The following is a 15968-nucleotide window of genomic DNA, read 5'->3' as shown; positions in this document are numbered from 1 at the left end:
AAAGTGTTAGGAACTATTAGGAAAGGGGTAGAAAATAAGACAGAAAATATCATGATGTCTCTAAATAAATCTAGAGTGCACCCACACCTTGAATACTGTGTCCATTTCTGCTTGCCCAATCATAAAAAGGATATAGTGAAATTGGAAAAGGTTCAGAGAAGGGCAACAAATAGGCAAGGGTGTGGGACAGCTTCCACAGGAGGAGAGACTAAAAAGACACGGGCTGGTCAGTTTAGAAAAGAGACGATTAAGGGGCGATATGATAGAGGGCTATAAAATCATAAATGGTGTGGAGAAAGTGAAGAGAGAAGTTATTTATCCTTTCCCACAATACAAGAACCAGGGGTCACCCGATGCAATTAATAGGCAGCAAGTTTAATACAAACAAAAGGAAGTACTTATGCACACAGTGCACAACTAACCTGTGGAACTCATTGCCTTGGGATGTTATGATGGCACAAAGTATAACTGGGTTAAAAAGAGCTAGATAAGTTCCTGGAGGCTAGGCTGTTAGCCAAGATGGTCAGGGATGTAACCCCATGCTTGGGATGACTGTCAGGAGCCGGAAGGGGAAAACTGGTGCTTCTCTCCAGAATTGCCCTGTTCCATGTACTCCTCCAGAAGCTCTGGTACTGGGCACTGTTGGAGACCAGATGCTGGGGCTAGATGGACTATTGGCCTGATCCACTCTCAACAGTTTTTATCTTCTTAAACTGCTATTTTAAGTGCTTAGATACCAGATGGCTGAGTGCTCTAGAAAAGCCTTCGCTAGATGGAAGGTACATGAGCTGAGTCGGTGCAGTTTCAGGGGAGATGGTGAGTTTTCTGGAAAACCTGGGGGAAAGGTCCAGCGAGTCTAGAACATGCCTGTTTGCCTTCATATTGCTTTCTAACAGTGGAGGTATTTTCTGGCCATCTTGTTGCTAACGGAGCAGCTTCCTGAGGAGAGGGTGGTGGGGAGGGGGAGATGCAAGTTGACCTAATTAATCATTTCTGTTTTATTGATAACAAGCGGCTCTGAATTATCAAAAGGAATTTTTAAATGTTTGATCGTGTTCCAGTGTGTGCTTTCGACCTGCAGTATTGTTGAAGCAGTATTTCTTGAATTCTTACTGATGGTCAGGCTGTGTTTAAGTTGGATCAAAAGCTGTTTTAACAGCTGTCTTAATGGGCAAGGCTGCTGATATTAACCCTTGGAACACAGGGCTGCCCCCCCCCCCTTTGCAATCTTAAAAAGAGCAGTTGTTTGGAGACCTCATGCCCCCTTTAGATTTGAATGCTAATGTGTTTTGGCATAGTGATGCAATCGTATAATAGGTGACTGACTGACATCCATTTGCATTACTGTAAGCTTTCTTGGTCAGCAGGAGCTGGGCTTGCTGCAGGGGCAGGCAGCCGGAGCAGGGAAAGCTGTCTCACGTCCATGCCCCTCCTGTGAATGGAATCCCATCCAGTCAACAGAAAGGATGGTGCCTTCAAGTGTAGGCCTTCAGCGGTGGGTGGGTGGGTGGACCAGGGAAAGGAGACCATGACGCTTCCTCAGGGCTTCGCTGTGGCTGGGGCAGAGCACTGGCTCTTCCCCGCTGTTTCAGAACAGGCCACGTGCCTAATGGGCGGGTCTGATGCCGATGTGTTTTCAGTGCCTAAATACTTGGGGGATCCTCTGTCTTGGCATTTATACTGTTCTCCTTCTTTTAGCATGTGAGTGCTTGACTGGCACTTCACAAATCCCTATGACTGGAAAGTTGCTCCTGAGTACAGTTTTCAAAAAGGACCAAGTCCCATTGGTTTTTCACTAAGAGCGAGGATCCCAAGGGTCTGAGTCGCTGTTGAAAATGGAAGTTAGACCTTTTTGAAAATTTTACCCGTAGCTTTTTCCCCTGGATTGGAGGTGTTGTGGCAAAACCCACTTTCTTGAAACATCTTCAATGTGACGCTGCAACTATTTCGATATAGGGGTTTGGCATCTCTTCCGTGCCGCCTTATGATCACATAAGGTCTGGTGGTAGTTAAATAGTCTATCGTTTCCCCCACACACCAGGGCCCTAAGCGTAGCTTTGCTTGGAATAGGCACATAACTGCAGAAAGCTAATGCAACATTTGGTTTACTTTCTTTTCCAGAACTCCTTTGCTTGGTGTTGAACTGCCCTATAGCTAGGATTTTTCCTTTCTGGAGAGCTAAAAGTCTGTTATCTGTGTCTTAAACTGAGTCTATGGCCTACTTTTCAGCTGTTCTAAGACCCAGTGCTTAAGGCCCCTTACACTGCCACATATGGATGTGTGTTACATTAACTCTCCCTTTAAGTTCTTCTTTCAATGGCAGAGTGGTGTAAAGGGTTCTCAGTGAAGAGTCAGTTCTATAATATTTAAGTTTAAAATATGAACTGCTGACTCATATGAAATCTAGGTTTTCACTTATCCTAAAACATTTTACTCAACAGAGATGTTGCAAAAACCACAATTTGACAGTGGAGAACATTTATTAAACTTCTGAGTTATGTGGTCAGCTGACAGGTGCAAATGGGTTTAGGTTAAAGTTCTTGAATGTAATGTAAGTGCTGCAGAATTAACTAGAATGGCTTAAAAAAAAAATTGCAGAGGAAAGTCGAGATCAGAGTAAGATGTTGGTTGTTCACAGCACTGCCTAAGATTCGCCAGGGACTAACCACCTGCACAGGGCTTGTATGTGAAGCTTTTCTTTCTGAAAGAAAGCCCTTAACTCTTGGAAATAAGTAGCGTGAATGCAGTATGATCTCAACAAGCTGTCACACGGAGATCTGAGCTGAGACTGCAGAATTCATTTTACATTTGAAAGAAATGAACTGTCGTAAGCAAATTTCTTCAAAAACAGCAGAAATGTTTAGATAAAGCTTCAGAATTATGTTAATCAGCATAGCTCAAAGCCACCTCCACTTTGGAATAGTTTATAAGCTATCTGAACGCCACGGTGATCTTTTAAAGTTCCCTTTCAAATAAAGTAATAACCTAAAGTGAACTGATGAGTGGAGAACGTCGATTTTTGAGTTGAGAAATGCTATGGTGATTAGATGTTCTGTTAGATGCCTAGAAAAATGGACAAGGATCACAACTCCATGCTGGGATGAGGATTAATTGCTAAAGTGTGAATAAAACCAAGCTGGTCTTTGTGCTGCTTTACAGTCTAGCTTATTTAAGTGTCTGTGTGACTGGGTTCCATAAACCTGTGGATGTTGCTTTGGCTTAAGTGATCTGCTAGAGTAACCACAGTGTCCTTGCAACAGCTGCAGGGAGATTGATATGAAACTGACACGTTAGGCTAATACATTTTTTCACATGCTCCCTTGCTGATTTGGATAACATCAATATTTTAACCATTTAGATTATTTTTTTCTTGAGACCATCATGGTAAAAAATACAGACAGACGTGAAACTGGTTCAGTTTATCCCAATCTTGTTTTGCATCATTTAGCTTTTGTCAGGAAAAGGAATTCAAAATTTGCCAGATCAATAAAACAGTTATTTCCTCCATGAACCTGGCATGAAGGATTTAGAGAAGGTATATTTGTGTGCTCTTGATGCCTCTTTAAAATTAGCTCCTTATTATGTGACATGAGCAATGGAAGGAAGGGGTGGGGGAAATGGTTGGTTTGGGGTTTTTTGTTTGTTTTTTATCTTTATTCCAAGAAAAGTCTTTCTTTCTCTCTCTTTCTCTTTCTTAATGCTTTAATATTTCTGACATGTCCACGCAAGGTGATTTTAGACTAAACTAAATGCGGTCTTTTTCTTTTTCTTTTCTTTTTTTTTTAGACCGAGATTGCTAAAAGATTGAACACAATTCTAGCTCAAATCATGCCTTTTCTGTCACAAGAGGTAAGGGAATGGATGTGAATTGTTACCGTATGACCGTCTTCCATTCACATAGTGCTGATAGTGATGAGAACAATTTGGAAAGTCATGTTGGACCAAGGGGAGGTTGTGCTAGACGCATCCTGCTCGTGCTACAAGTCTTTAGACTCAGGTTCACATTCGGACTCGTGGCACAACGAGAGAGGTTTCGGACTGGCTTAACAGTCAGTTTTGCAATATGCACAATCGCAATGTGGGAAGACTGTCCGCCTCTGTTTAACAGAGGCCATGGGTGCAGGCACGACAGACAATGCATGTGAGTTATCAGAGTGGTAAAAGGAAACTTGCATAGTGCCCAGCTCTGTTGCGTACTGCTCAAAGCTTTCTGGGCCAGTGCAGCTCCCAGTAGAGGAGGGAGCTGAATCTAATCCCTAGCGCCTCATTTTCATGAGCAAACTCCCCAAGCAAAGTGATGGTAGGTTGCTGAGGCCTTTGCCCCTTGACTTGGGTATCCAGGCTTTCTTTGATCTTTCTTTACTTGGAAACATTCCTTATTCTAATGTGCCTTTGAAATTTTGTTCTCTTAGCACCAACAGCAGGTTGCCCAGGCTGTTGACCGTGCCAAGCAAGTGACAATGACAGAGCTGAATGCTATCATCGGGGTACGTGGACTTCCAAATCTGCCTCTCACCGTGTGTATACCCCTTTTATTCCTATCATTTACCATGACCAGAGACAATCCTGCACTTAGTTGGCTTTGAAGAATGGCAGCTTGCAAAGATACTGACAATCAGGAACGTTTCTCTGAACCTTAGTCGCTTCCAGAGGGCTGCACTTTACTAATTGAAATTCCCAGTTTGATCGAGTAGTCTTGGAATCAGAAAACTGATTCAGGGCTGGGACCAGGTCCCTGTAGCCCAGCGCGCAGTGAGGCCCTGATCCTGAATGAGGTCTTTGAGCATTCCTGCAGTGCAAATATGAGTGTCCTCATTAGCCTCTAAGTGCTCTAACTGATTTTAGAGGTGGGTTTAAACAGCATGAGGTGCTGCCAGTGTGATGAAAACACCTTTTCTTAGCGCTTTACTTTTTACTCTTCTTTTAAAGCCTCATCAGCCATGGGGAAAGGGACTGATTTCTCCTTTTAGCAGCTGGTGATGATGATGCTGCTGCTACAGATCAAATCACTGAGATCAATCAAAATGCAAAATTTTTGTAAAAAAAAATCTGTATTTAAGCCCAATATGGGAAACTAGCTAAACCTTTCTGAGATTTGGGGCTGTTCTTGATTGGTGGTTGTTCTTTTAATTGGTCTGGATGTGTTAGCCCTTCTTCTGGCCACCTGAGATCAGATGTCTCTGTTGTATTGTTTTTGTGAAATGTGCCGTAAATACGATTGACTTGGTGTTCCACGCATTAAGTTACTCATGTAAATGTGCCGGGTGTTTATCACTAAGATCCCAAAAGTTGAACACTGCAATGGTTTTAATTGTTTCTAGCAGTGATAGAATTACCTTTGCCAATTGTTCTGCTTGATCGGTCCTCAAAATAGGTCTTATATTTGATGTACTACAGGTATTTACTCAAAATCCCAACAGAATGTGCAGTAATTGAGTACTACTATTCCGCTCCCATCTGCAGACCGAGCCCTTTTGTCTGTCATGGGGTCAGTTAGAAGTCTGATTTTCAAAGAATAAACTCTAATGTGTTAAAGTAATTTTTCATTTAGCTCTTAAGCTAAAAGAAACTTCCCCCGAACTACTTTGTCACGTCCATTGTGCCAGCACTCGGTTCTTTCCATTGTTCTTATCGGAGCAGAGGCAAACGTGGCTCCTCTTCCCTGGTAATAGCCTCATCGTTGTCATCTTGTGAACTGTTGTCAACGTGGGACTCTCAATAATTGGTGTGTCCCATGAAAACGGTGGCTCTCAAAACAGAGTCTGGATTGATGGTTTGAGCTGGGTATTTGGCCCCAATAACCTCTAAGGTAGATCAAAGCTTTGGCTAGGACTCCTTGACGTTGCCTTTTAACACGTTCTTGTGGAGGCCAAGTTTGAATTACATGTGCAGGAACACATGGAAACGCTTTGATAGACTCAAGAATGTGTCTTGTTTGTTTGGCATGGGTGTCTAGTTCTCAAGTGTGTTTAATGATTTGCAGTGGGTGTTTGTGCTTTGGCCTCCGATGGCACAGAGCAATGCAGGCAATTTGCCACATCGTTTGCAAACTTTCCTCATGACAGCCCCTCTTAAACTAGGGTTTTAAGATGACTTTTAAAGAGATGATCCTGCTGTGTCGTCGGCCTTGCTGCTAATTTCCCGTTCTTGGCATTTCTGGTGCCACCACACTGAAGTTGTGTGCTCTTGCTCCTCTCTTTGGCTGGGGAGCAGGGTGATCCTGGGGCTCAATAGTGTAAGTGTGAAAATGGAGACGTTTCTTTGATTAGCTTCTTTTAAGTTGTATTTAGGAGGCTACACAGCAGGTCAAGACAGCTTGAGGCAGATATTGGAATTCAATTAAGGTAAATGAGTGGAGCCTGTGACCCCCATTTCCAAGGTAATTGCTTCCTCAGATCAGAGTGAATGCAACTGTCGTCCCATCGTTAAGCAGGCAGCCATTTAATCGTTTTGCCTGACACATTTTCACAAGGCAGGAATTATGGGCAGGTGCTCAGTGCGTTCGCTCGGGGGGCCATGCTTGACTGCACACTTGCAAAGGATAAAAGCTAATCCAGTCAAGCGTTTTTATCTTGTCAAGGAAGGAACCCAAAAGTGGCTGCTGTCAGAAAGACAGCAAGAGATCACCATGAGCTTTGATCGTGCGAGAGGAGAGAGGGTTCGGCATTAATGCAGTGCGTGGCCCACCCCCGATGGCTTAGCGGATATGCGCTGCAATGTGGCAGATCTGCTTGGTGTTGACCTCTGGTTAACTAGGCATTGCGGAGGGGGGAGGGGATCACCCCAACCTCTGAGGGGCAGACTGGTTGCGTAATTCCCACTGCTTTTTCATGCCCATAAACAGCGAGCCACAGAGCAATAGTGCTACTTTGGAAGGAACAAGAGCATGCCTCTCCGGGGGTGCTGACCATGACACTTGGAGGACTTGGGTGGTTCTGTAGGGCAATCGGCAGTCCGAGCGTGAAAGGCTGTCTGAACAGAGCACCCTGGCCTTTCTAACATGGGGCACTGCCCAGTGCGGGAGAGCCAGCCCTTCCCTGGAGAAGTCCCTGCTCTTGATTCCCTGGGACAAGGTTCTTGAACTGCTCAGCCGTTGAAAGGAGCCAGCTAGTGTCATTCGCGGCCTCAGAGCTCCTTCAGACCCATGAAGCTGAGAGATGGGATCTTCAGCGAACTTCCTGTCTCTCCATTGTGTGCACACCCCCTGCTTATTGCTGTAGGGCTGTTTGTGTGGGGCATGGTTGCTTGTGCTGACTTTTGGGGGAAAGGATGTGTGTGCATGTACATGAAACCCCATACCTAGACAGTGACATGGGCTGTGCCAACAGAAGCGGGAAAGGTGGAGGAGATCTCGAATTTGATGCCTGCTAAACTTGACAATGACACTTTAAGGAAATTTTTTATGGGGAAACAGGTTTGTTATAGTATGCAAGTAGGACTTTATAAACACCAGGAACGTATCTTTATAAGCTAGTGAAGGAATCCGCCTTTTAGTTCAGATGCTGCAGACAAAATTGACAAGTATGAAAATGCAGCTGATCATTAAAACCTCTTCTTCCCTCCCCGCCCCCCTCTGAGGTCAAGAACTGTTAATTTTATGCGTCTAGGCCATTGTCTTACAGTTCTCCTGCTCCAGGCTTCTGTGAAATTGAGCCCTCGATTTGGTTCTAGCTCTGGAAATGATTAGACTACTTCACTAAATGTAACGCAAGTGGTGAACTCAAGTGGTGAACCATTAAATCGGTTAACAAAGGCATGAAGTATGATGTACATAATCCAATTAAAAACAGCTACATACAAGATACTCCTTGCCAGCCTCCCTTGTAAATTGTCACCTCCTCATATCTTAACCATATTTGTTAAGACCCCGGAAGGAAAACATCTTTGTGTCTGTGCATCTCCAGCAATTCCTTTTTGTGGGGGGTTAGGATGTAAGGGAGAGAAGTAGGAGCTCCAACAGCCATGCTAAATTCCAGACTTCTGCTTTTGGAAGTTTTCAGCCTAGGTGTTAATAGTCACCAGGGATAAAATCAGTAGCTTTTCCCGAAGGCGTCTCTTCGCCCTCTCCGAAGGCCCAGTATGCAAGAGAGGCCTCTTCCTTCTGAACCTTCCTCATTACTCTCTGCTGTCTTTACCACTGGGTTTGGAAGACCTATCTCTCGGTCACACTTTCCATCAGAGATTTAATTCTGAAGGGCTTCTTTCCAATGCCCACCTCACTGCCGTGACAGTCATTCCAGCCATTCTTTTTTAACCTCCCTGGCTGGGGTACCGGCCGTGTGATGCACAAGCTGCACCGGTGCAGACTTCACGGTGTAGCGAAAGCCACGGTCCCACTAGCGGGGTGTCACCATCTCAACCGCAGCCCTGCTAATGCACACCAGCGGGGCTGTGCTGTCGCTGAAGGCGAAGGTGTGATCTCTCCTGCCCAGCACTCTCCACTCGCACCTAAGGTACTAATTTCAAAGCTTGGGTAGGACCACAGAATGGCTAACCTCAGCGTGCACACTCGGATACTCCTTGCTGCCGTGCTAGGAGGTAGACTTTAACATGGCCTCTCTCTCCAGGCTCACGCCAGCCATGTGGGCAGGGACTTAACTCTCTTCAAACTTACTTTCAAGAGCATTTTTTAAAAAGTCTTTTTTTTTTTTCCAAAGCAGAAAAGCTTTGGGGACAATTTCAAATAAAACAGGAGGAAAACCCCCACATTTTATTCTCTTGTATACTACGTTTATCAGCAAGTCTTTAAAAAAAGAAAAGAGAAGAAAACCCCTTTCTAGTATAACAGAGAAACAAAACACGGTCAGATGGAGAGCTCATTAGAAATGTTTTCCCCTCTTTTGTCAGTAGTGGGCTGTGTTGGGCTTAATCTCTCTCTCTGAAAGGAAGTTGAGTCTTATAAATAATACAAGAAAATTTCATCTCATGAAGTGCCTAGATACTACAGAGATGGATGCGATCCAAAACCTCCAAGGCTCCAGCTTTGGAGCACCCACGGAAAACAAATTAGTACGTGCTTAGCACCCACCAGCCGCCAAGCTCCTCCTCTCCCCAGCACCTCCCCCTCCCCACCACACTGGCAGCCCCGCTGATCAACTTCTCCCCACCCCTCCCAGCGCCTCCCACCCACTGCAGATAAGCTGTTCCCTGGCGTGCAGAAGGCAGAGCAGGGATGGGCATGCTCCGGGGAGGGGGTGGGTAGAGGCAGGGCTGGGGTGCGGCCTTGGGAGAAGGGGTAGACTGGGAGTGGGGCCTGGGGTGGGGAGTCGAGCATCTTCCCCTCCCTCCCCCCCGGCTAGAGAGGAAGTTGGTGCCTACGGATTCACTTACCTCATTCTTTAGAGGTGAGTGCTTAAAGATAACCCCCTAACCCCCAATACTCACCACAAACAGGCCATGTTGGCCTGGCTCAAGAGGAGATGAAGGTTTGGGTTTAAAGAGCTTCATTGATTTCGGTAGCCAATTATGGTTCATCTTTGTCTGTCAGTCCCTCGTAAATCAAAACAAGGGAGTTAAATATACCCAGTGTGGCTGCGAGGGGGCCGGCCTGACGGCCTGCAGGAATCAAAGGGAGTGGATTTCTGCAAGCAGAGGAATGATTCAAGAGGGTGTAGCTAAGGATAATAGGATGATGCTAAGAACTGCTAGTCAGTGGGATAATCTGCCGAAGGAAGTGGTGGGGGTGCCATCGCTCAGCACATCTCCGACTCAACGGGACCAAACCCTGGGGAATGCCCAGCCGGGAGCCATGCTGCAGAGGCAGGAAGCTGTGCTCGGTGACAGACCACATCCCTCCCGTTTCCACAGGTGGTGATTCCGAAGGTGGCTGGTCTTTGGGTCACATTGCGATGAGTGAGTTTTGGCTAACGTCATGGGCAACGTGAATGGTTGCAGCCACCTCATAAACTGCTGCTTGCTTTTGTCTCCTGAGAGGCAGAGTGGGAAGTTTCTTTCCTGTTTGCACAGCATTGTCCTCGTGCGTTATGCACAGACCACGGAGTCCTCTTGTCGACAATTCTGTGGTGCCAGCGACAGACGGGGCCATGGGCTATAAAATGCAGATGTGTAGCTTCGTGGCTCTTGCAGCATAGGTTCAGGCCTGTCCCCTTTAAGACTGATGCCACTGAAGTCAGTGGAGAGTATTTCCATTGGCTTCAGTGGATGTAGGATCAAGCCACCTGAAATCCCCACACCCTTTCGCCTCCCCTCCCCACTACCAAAGCGCGGAGGGAGGCGCGAGCTTTGGGAGTGAAACTGCTTTTGAAGGAATAGGTTGGCCTCTTGCATGGCTGAGAAGTGACGTTTCTGGAATAGGCCATGCTTCAAATGTACAGTTCACTCTGAAGCAATAAATAGTGCCAGCTTTCAAATCGCAGCCCCGTGTGGGGATTTCCCCCTTTGTGAAATGTGCCCTGCTGAGAGTGCTAGAAACCGAAAGCTTTCTGTGGAGAACCCCATCAGGCACACTGGCACAGTCATGCTTCCCCTGGCCCGCACCCTGCCCCTTCACTCTGCATCACCTCTGGGCTTCACCATTTCCACTGAGCTCTGGGCCTCTTGCAGCTGTTGAAGGACATGTCTGTCCGTCAGTCCTAGCCTCCACTCCATGCTAATGCCACGCAGTGGCCTAGGCGAGCTAAGCTGCACACATTGGCAGGTCACTAGTTTTGGATATGCCTTAAAACAGATCTTCTTTATGGGAAATGACCAAGGGGACAGGGGCAGGAAGGGCACTTCCTCAGACAGGTGGGGCGCGGGGGAGAAGGTTAGTCAGTGTGGGGCTTTCCAAAGGGCTTTCCCTTACCTCCTGCTAGCCTCAACGCCTGGTGGGATCAGGGCCTAACAATTCAACTCTCTGGGTTTCGGGGGAGTGGGGGTAGCGCAGATGCAAGCAAGACAGGGTTCGAGGAGCTTTCCCGCAGTCCCGCTCCAAGTATCTTTGTGCCCTTGTGCCCTGGCTCAGCAGAACCTCTGTCCTAGTGCTTCAGAAAGAGCAGGGGACTCTAGCCCAGATGGCAGGGTGAGGTCGTGCCTCTCAGAGCTGGGGACGGGATGGGGTGCACGTTGCACCCTGTAGAAGGCTGTAACAGGTATCTACAGCTCTGTGTGTTCCCTGAAGCCCCAAATGCAGGCAGCGTCTGGGGACAGGCTAACCCAGCATGTAACTCTGCCTTCAGTGAATTCTGGAGCCTCGAAGGAGAATACTTGCAACAGCTCAGATCCTTAGGGCTGCAAAGGGCCCTGACTCCCTTCCCTTTCAGCAGCCACTATCCCTCCACATACTTTCACTGTTGACACAACAGGCTCTAATGGCTCCTTTCAAGGAGTTACTGCCTTTGAGTAAATAACTTACTGCTTAAAATGACCCAAACAAATATGGGAGAGGGAAGCAGGCAATTCAGACTGCAGCCAAACCCCTGTAATTTCCCCTCTGTGAATGGACAATGTGGTGCAAGGATAAAACAACCCCATTGTTCCCAGGCCCCCAGCAGAGCTGAGCTCAGAACTGCACAACTAAGAGTCCCCCAGCTGTTGTTGGCCGAAACCAAATTCCTCTTGTTTTCTCATGTTCTGTAGTCCATGGACCAGCGTAAACTCAAAGCAAGCCACTGCCTTCAGAGGAGTTTTTCCAGTTCTTTGCCTAGCCGCAGGGAGCAGAAATTGGCCCTGCAACTTCATCATTTCCAGCACTGGCCTATGGGTCCCTGGCCATGCAGCGGCCCCACAGCCATCCTCCGGAGGAAACGGTGTGTTAGGTTTTCATTCAACCGTACCTGGGATCTGTTTCTGAGAGAGGCCCAAGTCTGTGGCTGTTCTCCATACTGAAACTGGGACCTCCTGCAAGGGTAGGAGGTGGACACCCTCTCTCTGCCCCCTGTTTTCAGGTATACCTGAATATTCAGGTCCTTCTTTCATTGGGTACCTTGTGTCCAGATCCATCAGGCCTGACTGTCTCTGCTGCACTGAAATCCTTGTGTGCTCTGAGCCATTCTGGGAAGCCTTGGCTGGAACAGGCCCCAGCAGAAAGCCTGATCGATTAGACCTTGCAGTGGGTTCTGCCTCAGTTGGGTGCAGGATGTCGCAGCAGGGAATTGTGGCTTTTCTGATGTAGCAAAGGGAGGGTCAAAGGGAGGTATTTGGCTGAGGAAGTGGTAGCTTCAAAGGGATTCGGATAAACATCAAAAGCCTTGAATGCTTCTTCACAATCACCCCACCCTGTCACCAATGCTAGTATTCACCCCCCCTCAGGGCTTTTAACTTGGGTCGCAGGGAGAGTTTATAGGCACAGCGTGGCGCTGATGCAAGGCAGCACTCTCCACAGACCCAGCAGCAGGTTCATGGCAAAAGTCTGCTTGGTGTGCTTTAAAATAAAACACCACCCACCTGGCTGGCTTTTCCTTTCTCTTCTGTACTCCTCTTATCGGGCAGGAACTGATACCTTGTCAGCAGAGCTGCTTACCAAGCTGCAGAGGTACAGCCTGCCGGGCGTTACTCCCGGGGGTGCGACGCTTCCAGTGAGAAGTAACGTGTTCTCCTTTCTATTGCTAAACAGAGTTAGAAAAAACCAGATCCGTAACCCGTCCCCAAGCCGGCTTCCCTGTGTGCTGCCACGGTGGAGGCAGCATTAGCCAGGGCGGAATTGGCCTGTTTGTTTTAGGGAATGGGTAGAGTTGCAATGAATCTGGACACTAGAAAAGTCGCTGTTTTGTGGGGGCCTGGGGTGTTTAGGGGAACGGTGGCTCTTCCTTGCTAGATGCAAAGCTCGTAACAATGGTCCTGTTGCATTTGGAAGTCTGGGCGCTTGGTTAATAGGCTAGCTCAGAGATACTCAGACCTCAGGGTTTCAGGAGCCAAATTAGTAATCAGCATTACCCAAAAGAGCAGCAGATGTGGGAATTCGTTTCATTTACTATAGAACTATCTAGTCCTATTTAAACAGTATGACATGTATATAAATAAATAAAACAAAGGCATCCTGATTGGTTAATATTTAAATCACGCAGTGTTTTGCAGCAGATGATACTAAAGAGCCGCAGGAGACACATTAAAGAGCCGCTTGCGGCTCGCGCCCCTCAGTCTGAGTATCACTGCGCTGGCTAGAATACTCTAGTACAAGTGCAAATAGACTTAACCACCTGTTTTTCTTTTTACTGCCAAATACCTTAAAATTACTCCCCAGCAAACAAGCAGGAACTGCCTTCTGAGGCAGCGTAAAAGGATAGCTGGACCCTTTTCCTTTCTTCCCAGATCACGTCAGTTTTAACATTTGGCAAAAACAAGCCTCAGAGTTGTTGTGCTGGGTGTATTTCCCCCCCTTGTTCTGCTTACATCTCAGAAATGCCAGGTTCTCTCGGTAACGTGGATTGCCGGGAATGAAATGGAGCCCCCCAAGTGATGTCTTTCAAACACCTATGCTATTTATCCCTGGCTCAGAGGGCTGCAGTTATAAGCTCTGCCCTGTGTCTGTGCCTCCCTCCCTTCAGTCTGACTCTTCCTAGCATGGATTCTCCTTGCAGACAGAAGAATATGGAGTTTTAATCCAGTTTAATATTCCCCCATAATGTTCTGAGTGCGTGAAGCAGGCTCCGCCCCTTCCAGAGACTCCTCCCAATGTCACATGACCATTTAATATCTGCATAACATGCCGTTTCCCATCAATTGCTTACCGCTGATTTTATTGCAGCAGCAGCAGCTCCAGGCCCAACACCTCTCCCATGCTGCTCACGGCCCCCCGGTACAGCTGCCTCCTCACCCTTCAGGCCTTCAGCCGCCAGGAATCCCTCCCGTCACGGGGAGTAGCTCAGGACTGCTGGCTCTTGGGGCCCTTGGGAGCCAAGCCCACTTGACCGTTAAAGATGAGAAAAACCATCATGACCTGGATCACCGAGGTGAGAACAAAAGGCCTTACAGATACATATTCTTGTCTCCCTCTCTCTTCGTCTCTGCGCCTCGGGGCTCTTCAGAAACGCTCCTAAGCCTCTGATGGGCAATGCTACAGCGAAAGCATTGATGGGCTTCTGTGACTCCTCTAACAACCAGGGACCGAACCCTGGGGCACCCTCTGCTCCTGCAGGAGGCGCCAGAGCCTCCTAGTACAGAGACTGCTCATCTCACGGCACCCTCTAGAGATCTCCACAGCTTCCCACCCTAGGGGACTTGCTTGGCTTCTGCAGTGCAGCCGGTTGGTCTTTGCACTGATGGGATCCCGCTGCATAGGGGAAGCCGTGGACCGTCTCTTCTGTTCCATCTGTGCCCTGTAGTGGCAGCTCTGGCCTGGCTATCTAGATGGTAGGGGCTGAGGGTTTGTTCATTAACCCTCTGATGTGCTTGTATGGAGCAAAGCTCCTTCCAGGTGGTCCCTGGTCCTTTCCACCCAGGGGTTGGCCCAGCTGACTATAATGGATCTGGGCAGAAAAAATAGAACCGAGCAAGGCAGCGCTTAAAAAATGTGTTGGAGGAGAACATGCACTGGGATGCACTAATTCCTTTTCCCGACCATTGAACATTTCTGATGCAGAACTGGATCGGCAGCGTGTGCAGACTAAGGGTGAATTGCAGAGAGCGTGTCCGCTCCCCAGAGTTCAGCGGCAGGCGCTAGGCTCTCCCGGTGAGTGGGCTGGGTGGAGACGTTTAACGCCAATTAAAAATAGACTGGCATCCACAATGGGTCGTGCTGCAGATGTCAGAGCAACCACTTGCCCCATAGGGAGTTTGCTACATCCTGTATGTGTATTTTAAACAAAAAACAAAACAAAAAAATCACTGCAAAGGTGTTTTATTTTTGTCTCCCTAAGGATAATGGGAAAAGAAACTACAGCACTGCAGTTATATTAAACAGGTACTTACCTGGCGAACTCAGAGTTGGCTCTAGTATAGCTTCATGGTAGCTCTGGCATCATGTACCCCGAAGTTTCGTAGCGGAGTAACAGGTTGGAAAAGTCAGTCTTTTATTTTTATTCTGACTGTATGCCTTACGCTGGAAAATAAAAGTGAGGGTAAGTGTTATATGGTGACTAATACCCCTTGGGGATAAGCCAACCCAGCCCCTGAAATTTTTGGCTGGGCCATCAGGGCTACCCCATTTGTTACACAAAGGGCCATGGGCTTGGTCCTCTGCCCAGAGCAGGAGACTCTGTTCCTGAGGTCTTGTCCCAAAGGCGCTAAGCCAGGGGGCAATAATTATGTTTTGTCAAGGTCCAGACTCCAGAGAACATTCAGAAAACAACAAAACAATAATAAGTAAATAAAAAGATTTTGGGGTCTGTTCCAAAGCATCTGGCGATCCAGATTTGGCCCATGGGCCACCTATTGACTACCCCTGCACTAAGCCAATGTCAAGTTGACTCTGTGGAGACTAGTGTTTTCAGAGAGTCTGGGTATTTCCAGTGTGAGCCCCCAAGTCAGCCTGGCTGGCTGGTGTAGAACATTCTCTGCAATTCACCTGTTGTCAATGACAATGACAGCACATTTCAGAGACCTCGATTGCTCAAAGGTGCCTTTCTCCTCTTACTAGCCAAATCCTGAGTTCATGTTTGGAGCAACTTATTTCCAATGGGAAAAAAAAAAGTTTAATTTTCTTGGGCCCTGAGGTGTTTTCTTTGCCCATGAGTAATAGTGAGCATGGTTTGGTGACACACTTTTGTAGCAATTTGACCTTATGCTGCCTGATTTGCCCCTGCTAATAGTCTGATTTGTGTCCATAAGTTTATATGCAGGCCTATTCTTGGAGGCTTAGTTGATGCCTTTCCTAAAATCAGGGCCTCTCGCTCCATTTGTGGGACCTAGTCCTAATTGTGTAATCTATTTGAGGATCCAAAATAGCTATACTGTACACACTCAGATGCTTTGCAAGTGTCATCCTTACGAGCTCCTTACAGGTGGCAGTGAGAACACTCCAACCAGCTTTATATCTAGATATGGACACAGCAAGAGTTATTGCTTAAAAATGGCTGCCAGGGCTTAATGAA

The 15968-nt window shown here is 47.3% G+C and overlaps 1 protein-coding gene across 9 annotated transcripts in view; it reads left to right on the top strand.

Annotated features, from left to right (window-relative positions):
• TLE3 (TLE family member 3, transcriptional corepressor) overlaps positions 1-15968 on the top strand; it is a 46128-nt gene that overhangs the window by 13360 nt on the left and 16800 nt on the right. For 2 of the 9 annotated variants that reach the window (XM_077827381.1, XM_077827379.1), the window contains exons 5-7: positions 3787-3849; positions 4413-4487; positions 13688-13889. In XM_077827381.1, the coding sequence (XP_077683507.1) occupies positions 3787-3849; positions 4413-4487; positions 13688-13889 (340 nt within the window). Of the gene's footprint in view, positions 1-3786; positions 3850-4412; positions 4518-13684; positions 13890-15968 lie in introns of all 9 variants that reach the window. The other 7 variants (XM_077827380.1, XM_077827378.1, XM_077827377.1 and 4 more) reach the window with 5 other exon arrangements.

The sequence above is a fragment of the Eretmochelys imbricata genome, chromosome 10 (genome assembly GCF_965152235.1).
Source record: "Eretmochelys imbricata isolate rEreImb1 chromosome 10, rEreImb1.hap1, whole genome shotgun sequence".
NCBI lineage: Eukaryota > Metazoa > Chordata > Testudines > Cheloniidae > Eretmochelys > Eretmochelys imbricata.
This window is presented reverse-complemented; position numbering and strand designations above follow the sequence as displayed.